This window comes from Salvelinus namaycush, chromosome 25 (assembly GCF_016432855.1).
Source record: "Salvelinus namaycush isolate Seneca chromosome 25, SaNama_1.0, whole genome shotgun sequence".
Lineage (NCBI taxonomy): Eukaryota > Metazoa > Chordata > Actinopteri > Salmoniformes > Salmonidae > Salvelinus > Salvelinus namaycush.
The window spans coordinates 3,829,855-3,838,349 of record NC_052331.1 but is presented as its reverse complement, the minus strand read 5'-3'; the positions used below and the strand labels follow the sequence as shown (position 1 = coordinate 3,838,349).

The 8,495-nt window shown below is 44.2% G+C and overlaps 1 protein-coding gene across 1 annotated transcript; it reads right to left on the bottom strand.

The window, feature by feature from the left end:
• Positions 1-2,698: 2,698 nt before the first annotated feature.
• On the bottom strand, positions 2,699-8,060 carry LOC120020136 (zona pellucida sperm-binding protein 1-like). The gene is made up of 8 exons (XM_038963606.1): positions 6,464-8,060; positions 6,190-6,377; positions 6,023-6,120; positions 5,707-5,864; positions 5,401-5,593; positions 3,884-4,028; positions 3,718-3,793; positions 2,699-3,487 (listed from the first exon to the last, which is right to left on the bottom strand). Exons 1-8 carry the CDS (start codon positions 7,755-7,757, stop codon positions 3,381-3,383), a joined length of 2,259 nt encoding a protein of 752 aa, XP_038819534.1. The 5' UTR covers positions 7,758-8,060; the 3' UTR covers positions 2,699-3,380.
• Between the last annotated feature and the right edge of the window lie 435 nt (positions 8,061-8,495).

Below are 8,495 nucleotides of genomic sequence, written 5' to 3'. Positions count from 1 at the left end.
CTCTAGAGGAGATCTGCATGGAGGAATGGGCCAAAATACCAGCAACAGTGTGTGAAAACCTTGTGAAGACTTACAGAAAACGTTTGACCTCTGTCATTGCCAACAAAGGGTATATAACAAAGTATTGAGAAACTTTTGTTATTGACCAAATACTTATTTTCCACCATAATTTGCAAATAAATTCATTAAAAATCCTACAATGTGATTTTCTGGATTTTTTTTTCTCATTTTGTCTGTCATAGTTGAAGTGTACCTATGATGAAAATTACAGGCCTCTCTCATCTTTTTAAGTGGGAGAACTTGCACAATTGGTGGCTGACTAAATACTTTTTTGCCCCACTGTATGTCGTACTTGACCATACAGCCTACTGACTATTTTTACCACTAATTTAGACAACTTTCTGCTTATAATTTCCAACATGTGGTAGACCATATTATAATTTCCAATATTTGGTAGGCCATTTGTTTGTCAACTATAGTTGGATACATGCAGTGGTGTAAAGTACTTAAGTAAAAATACTTTCAAGTACTACTTAAGTCGTTTTTTGGGGTATCTGTACTTTACTTTACTATTAAAAAAAATACTTTTACTTTTACTTCACCACATTCCTGAAGAAAATACTGTGCTTTTTACTCCATCAATTTTCCCTGACACCCAAAAGTACTCATTTTGAATGCTTATCAGGACAGGAAAATGGACCATGTCACACACTTATCAAGAGAACACGTGGTCATCCCTACTGCATCTGATCTGGCCGACTCACTAAACGCAAATGCAGAATTTGTAAATGATGTCTGAGTTTTGGAGTGTGCCCCTGGCTATCGGGAAATGTTAAAAACAAGAAAATGGTGCAGTCTACTTTGCCTAACATAAGGAATTTGAAGTGATTTATACTTTTACTTTTGATATTAAGGTATATTTTAGCAATTACATTTACTTTTGATACCTAATTATATTTAGAACCAAATACTTTTAGACTTTTACTCAAGTAGTATTTTAATGGGTGACTAACTTTTACTTGAGTAACTTTCTATTAAGGTGTTTATACTTTTACTCAAGTATCACAAATGGGTACTTTTTCCACCACTGGATACATGCAGCTTCTCTTCTATCATAACTTGTTGCTCTATAACACTAAATAAAGTAGTGCTCACCAGAATATCGACTTACATTGATAGAATGAATGCATTAGTAATCTAGTGGACACTTGTAAATTTGTCTGTTTCATTTAGGGACCGGGGAGAAAATGCAATAATTCCAAAACAGTGGAAAGATTGGTCCTGTGCAAAATGTCCAAATGTCATCAGTTTGACCGTTTTTAAGGAAATGAAATGCTGAGAAAATGATGAAACGCGTTTTTGATTAGACTTCAGTTAGTCTGCTTGCACAACAGTGTCATAGATAGCACATTACACCCGCTTTTTCTAAAGAAATGCTGAAAAAAATAATCATATTTCTCCACTCCTGTTCCCAAGACAAAATTAACATTTGTATAATTTTACTGCAAGAACTGCCTAATTCTGTAGGAGTTAATATTATATTAAGCTATATTATTATATTAAGCAACATTTACCAGTATTTATGCTGCAGTAGTTTATGTGTCGGGGGGCTAGGGTCAGTTTGTTATATCTGGAGTACTTCTCCTGTCTTATCCGGTGTCCTGTGTGAATTTAAGTATGCTCTCTCTAATTCTCTCTTTCTCTCTTTCTTTCTCTCTCGGAGGACCTGAGCCCTAGGACCATGCCTCAGGACTACCTGGCATGATGACTCCTTGCTGTCCCCAGTCCACCTGGCCGTGCTGCTGCTCCAGTTTCAACTGTTCTGCCTGCGGCTATGGAACCCTGACCTGTTCACCGGACGTGCTACCTGTCCCAGACCTGCTGTTTTCAACTCTCTAGAGACCGCAGGAGCGGTAGAGATACTCTTAATGATCGGCTATGAAAAGCCAACTGACATTTACTCCTGAGGTGCTGACTTGCTGCACCCTCGACAACTACTGTGATTATTATTATTTGACCATGCTGGTCATTTATGAACATTTGAACATCTTGGCCATGTTCTGTTATAATCTCCACCCGGCACAGCCAGAAGAGGACTGGCCACCCCTCATAGCCTGGTTCTTCTCTAGGTTTCTTCCTAGGTTTTGGCCTTTCTAGGGAGTTTTTCCTAGCCACCGGGTTTTAGGCTGGGTTTCTGTACAGCACTTTGAGATATCAGCTGATGTAAGAAGGGCTATATAAATAAATTTGATTTGATTTGATGTGAGAGGTTATAGGCCTATAGTCAGTGTCCATATTTCCGTTACTGTTCCATTTAACCCATATGAACTCAAATGAGGAATATTATTTCTATTCAAGGATACAGGGATACTCATGAGCAGGATATCAAAGGTGAATGTAAAAAGCTTTTCCCGAATAAGACCTTAAGCGGGGTATGCACTACTACACAAAATACTGTGTGCATATAAATGTGGTCATTGAGGCAATTTAGGTGTTGACCTACAGACCTTATATAGTAAAACTACTAAAACTGTTCTGTGTTTTGGCCCAGAATGATAGTTCTACACAACCTTGACCACTGCTATCAAGGTGTCCCAAGAATTAGACAATGCCTTCACATAACAAACCTGACCAGATTTACAGGTGCTATATCCACATTTTTATGGCGAGAGAGTAGGACATTTTTATGAATTGCCAACTTTGTGGTACAACTGTTTATTAGAAACAATAAATACGTAGCAAAATCAGGAGCTCATGTTGTATTATAACCATGTAGAGTTGAAGTTTGTGTCTGAGGTCATGCATAAGCTGTTGTCTTGCTGTAATCGGGATATTTTCAACAAACCTTTACTTGGTGATACTTTCTTTGTTATTGGTTCGAAAGGTTCCAGTGTATTAAGGAGACCCCTGGAGTAGGGTAGCACACTTCTGTGTCTAGTTGCAAGTGGAACTAAAAAAAACAGAGAATATTCTGAAAAATATTACATCCACGTTTTGCATAGATTGAGAAACGCCTCTTGCACGTGTATAGATCTTTGTTTTGGTCGCACTGTGTGACATGCTGTCAGCCGTGGCGACGTCGCATAGAAACGACTAGTTTCTGCAAAGATGTTGGGAAATGCAAGATGTCTGGCAGCTAAAATCGGGAGGCAACTCCTCACTTGGTGCAAAAAGTGGATTTAATATCTTTCTGAATATTCTCCGTTTTTTGGAGTACCACCGGCAACTGGACACGGACGTTTATAAGAGACAAGTTTCTTACAAATCAAGAACAAAGAAAGTATCGCCAAGAAAAACGCTTTTCAATTCCTCTGCTGTAACAGGTATGGAAGTACGGAGTACATTATTTCATACCCCATTACAAACTGCAACTGGTTGAATTAGTGGTCTGAAGGGTAGACAGGCTTTTTGTCAACCAGGACCACTTCTCCACTGGAGACCACAGCAGTCTGTGTAGTCTTCCTCTGAGCAGCAGCAACATCTCTCCCTGAAAAACACCACGGAAACAGATAAGAACAGAACCTGGGTCATATTCACAATCACAAAGCATCTGAACGTAGAAGTGTTGATCTAGGATCAGTTGTCTGTTAAATCATAATGATCAAGAATATAGACAGGGAAGATCTGATTCTAGATCAGCACTCCTACTCTGAGACACTTTAAATATGGGTCATGGTGCCCAAGCAAGGCCTTTATAAAGGGAGAACCACTACCTACTTTGCCTGTTGCATTTCGGTTCACAGGAGACCTCTGGAGTAGGGTAACACACAGATGTACTACAGTGGATGAAAATCTGGCAAGAGAGTACAGAATAAAATAAGTTAGTGAAAAGTAAATAGTATTTCAAATGAAGTTTCTATTATAAAAAAAGCTAGCCAATTACCCGCTCTTTCTGGGGAGACAGAGTGTGATCCACAAAGGTGAACATCTCGAGGGTAAAGCGTTTGTAGTGGTTGGGGTACAGAAGGCCAGAGGAACGTTCCACAGGAACCATGGTGGTCAGGTAATTATCATTCGGGTAGGAACAACTGGAAAGAGAGAGAGGAGAAATAGGTAGTTCATGTTGCAAAATTTCATCCCTTCCTGTCCAAAGCACTTTACACTGAGTGGACAAAACATTAGGAACAACCGCTCTTTCCATGGCATAGACTTACCCCAAATTAAATCAAATTGCATTGGTCACATACACATGGTTAGCAGATGTTAATGCGAGTGTAGAGAAATGCTTGTGCTTCTAGTTCCGACTAATGCAGTAATATCTAACAAGTAATCTACACACAAATGTAAGGGATGAATAAGAATATGTACATATAATAATATGGATGAGCGATGGCCGTGCGGCATAGGCAAGATGCAGTAGATGGTATAGAACAGTATATACATATGAGATGGGTAATGTAGGATATGTAAACATTATTAAAGTGGCGTTATTTAAAGTGACTAGTGATACCTTTAATAAGTCCATTTATTACAGTGGCTAGAGATGAGTCAGTATGTTGGCAGCAGCCTCTCTATGTTAGTGATGGCTGTTTAAGTGAGAGGTTGTTTTCCTGACACCACACTCCGAGGGCCCTCAAATCCTCCCTGTAGGCCGTCTCGTCATTGTTGGTAATCAAGCCTACCACTGTAGCTTCGTCTGCAAACTTGAGGATTGAGTTGTAAGTGCGCATGGCCACGCAGTCATGGGTGAACAGGGAGTACAGGAGAGGGCTGAGAACGCACCCTTGTGGGGCCCCAGTGTTGAGGATCAGCGGGGTGGTGATGTTGTTTCCTACCTTCTCCACCTGGGGGCGGCCCGTCAAAGTCCAGGACCCAGTTGCACAGGGAGGGGTCGAGACCCAGGGTCTCGAGCTTAATGACAGGTTTGGAGGGTACTATGGTGTTAAATGCTGAGCTGTACCAGGTGAATCCAGGTGAAAGCTATGATCCCTTATTGATGTTAAATCCACTTCAATCAGTGGAGATGGAGGGGAGGAGATGGGTTAAAGAAGGATGTTTAAGCCTTAAAACAACTGAGACATGGATTGTGTATAGTTCTCAAGAATGCTCCACCACCACCCAAAGGACACTCAGCCAACTTGACACAACTGTGGGAAGCATTGGAGTCAACATGGGCCAGCATCCATGTTGAACGCTTTCGACACCTTGCCGACGAATTGAGGCTGTTCTGAGGGCAAAAGGGGGTGCAAATCAATATTAGGAAGGTGTACCTAATGTTTTGTACCCTCAGTGTATATATAATTCAAAATGCATAGTGGTACATGATGCCTTCTGATGTCACATAACGAAGAGATCTCAAACATATTGTTCAAAATACATACAGTATGAGTAAAAAAGCAAGTCGTATAATCAGGGAGCAGCAAGCATGGAAATCAGGTGGATAGTACTGTAGTTACTCACTCTTCAATGATGAGATCCCACTGGGGCATGCTGACAGGGCTGGGGGCAGAGGTGGTCCAGCAGTGCTCCAGCATCAGGAACAGGTTGGGATCCTTCCTCTCCAGGATGCGAACCTCAACGTTCACAGGCTGCCTCAAGACTTTAGTGATAGGGTAGTCTTCCTCAGTGTAATACAATGTGAAGGATCTCGACTCTGGAAGTCAGACAGGATTGGAAAAGGTTTTGGAAAAAAACATTTAAAATCACTTCATGCGTTCAAATATTACATATTGACACAGAACAAGCCTGAAATTAAATGCACGTTACCGTCATTACATCCCTTGGTGTTGCATGTTCCTTTGGCCAGTCTGAGTTCCACTCTGAGGGGTCCCGGAGCAGCAACAGAAGCGGGTGCAGGAACAGTGTTCACCTCAATAACCAGAGCCTGTACTGCAGTGGCAGAGTACTTACACTGGAACAGCAGCCTAGATAGGGAGAAAAAAAGCAGTGATACAATAGGATCTTTAAGCATACTGTATCACTACTTTATGGGCTAAATCTAAGTGCTTCCACGCCTGTGATGTTCTGAATTCCCTCTGGGGAATCAACAAAGTAAATTCAATCGCGCAGAGAGAAGACTCACTCAAAATGGCTGTCCCTGGTGATAGAGCCTCGAGGTCCCATCCCCACGTTATAGGAAGATGCCATCCTGTTCTCATAAACCACATAACCACTCTCCTCCTGCAGGGGAGAGTCCACAGTTAATACTGAGCCAGTGTATTACATTTATATTATCTCTACTCTACTCACCTTTAGAGTGGTGCCACAGGCAGTGACAGGGAACTGGTATATGGCGAAGGCTGAAGTGATGGCAACAGGACTGCATGGGCTGTCATTTCCCCCCAACAGACTGATGGAATCAATGTCTATTTTGGGCCAAGTGGCATCCCTGGCCACCACCACCACAAACTGAGCATCCTTGGTACACTGCACAGTCACTGGGGAAAGAGAGGGAAAAGTCAATGTTTTGAGCATTACAATATTATCTGAGCATTACAAGACAGAAACTATATCAGACACCCACCTGCCTTCCCATAGTAGCACTGCTGTCCATTGAAGCAGCAGTCGATAGCCTGACATTGAGATGGAGTAATATCTGGGGTTCCACATTGCACTGTATCCCGAACCTGTACTTGACATCTCTGATCTGGAGTTGTGGTTGCTGCTGGCCACTGGGACTCTGGCCGCTGGGGAGTCTGCAGCTGTGGCCTCTGGGGTTCTGGACTCTGAGGAGTCTGCTGCTGTGGCCACTGGAGCGCTGGCCTATGGGGAGTCTGTTGCTGTGGCCCATGTGGCTCTTGCCTCTGGGGAGTCTGCTGCTGTGGCCACTGGGGCTCTTGCCTCTGGGGAGTCTGCTGCTGTGGCCACTGGGGCTCTGGCCTTTGGGGAGTCTGTAACTGTGGCCTCTGGGGTTCTGGCCTCTGGGGAGTCTGCAGCTGTGGCCACTGGGGATCTGGCCTCTGGGGAGTCTGCAGCTGCAGCTGTGGCCACTGGATCACTGGGCTCTGAGGAGTCTGCTGCTGTGGCCACTGGAGCGCTGGTCTCTGGGGAGTCTGGTGCTGTGGCCACTGGAGCTCTGGCCTATGGGGAATCTGTAGCTGTGGCCACTGGGGCTCTGGCCTCTGGGGAGTCTGCTGCTGTGGCCACTGGTGCTCTGGCCTCTGGGGCTCTGGCCTCTGGGGAGTCTGCAGCTGTGGTCTCTGGGGCTCTGGTCTCAGGGGAGTCTGTAGCTGTGGCCCCTGGGGCTCTGGTCTCTGGGATGTCTGCTGATTTGGCCTCTGGGGAGCCTGCTGCTGTGGCCCCTGGGACTCTTGTCTCTGGGGAGCCTGCTGCTGTGGCCCCTGGGGCTCTGGTCTCTGGGATGTCTGCTGATTTGGCCTCTGGGGAGTCTGCTGCTGTGGCCTCTGGGGCTCTGGTCTCTGAGGAGTCTGCAGCTGTGGCCTCTGGGGCTCTGGTCTCTGAGAAGTCTGCAGCTGTGGCATCTGGGGAGTCTGCAGCTGTGGCCTCTGGGGCTCTGGTCTCTGGAGAGTCTGTAGCTGTGGCCCCTGGGGCTCTGGTCTCTGGTGAGTCTGCAGCTGTGGCCCCTGGGTCTCTGGTCTCTGGGGTGTCAGCAGCTGTGGCCTCTGGGGCTCTGATCTCTGGTGAGTCTGCAGCTGTGGCCACTGGGGCTCTGGCCACTGGGGCTGCCTAGGCGTAGAGGTTGTAATTTGGGGTTGGGGGTTGTTGTTTGAAGGAAACCTCAAGTTAGGCTGTGCATCAGCACAACACGCAAACACTACCAACAACACAAACCCAAAGGAACACCACCTCACTGCCATACCTGCTCAATAAGATATAAGCTATCTTCAATAATACAGGTATGTGCAATATTGCCTATACAACCTATACTATCTAATACAGATTTATACCTGAGTATGATAGAATGCTAGAAACTGCCTCCTGTATTCAAAATGAATCCCTTTCCAACCCTGTGCAATGAAATGGTCAGCACCGTATTTGCTAGACTAGAGTCACTGGACTTATCCAGAAATAACCCCTAGTAGTTTGTGAAAATAAGAGTACAATACAAGTTGCAAAAATAGATCGCAACAAGGAAACAAAAACCTGCTTCAGTGCAGAATTTTTTTTCAACCTCCATTAGGAAGAACACAGCTTATATACCCTGAGATATATGATGTAATACATCACTATGTGTGTGCGTGTTCCTGTGTGTCCTCAGTCCTTGTACTACGACCTTTAGCGAGACCCTGACGCAAATTCCTATCATGTGCGAACACAGGGGCGCAACTTTGGTTTTAGAAGTGGGGGGACATAACTTTGCGGGTGTCTGGGTGTCCTCAAACTTTTGGGGGAATCTAAAGCTTGTTTCCTGCATTTTTACACAAATATAATATGACCCTTCTAGCTGTCTCTATTTAGAACAACAAAAAGTAAGCAAAAATGCCCACAGTCATCAAGCTAGGTAAGAGATTGTGTTTAAATATGCTTCATTAACAAGACTGAACTAGGTCTTTGATCATTTAATATTGTGTTGCACCTTTAACCAATCGCCTAAC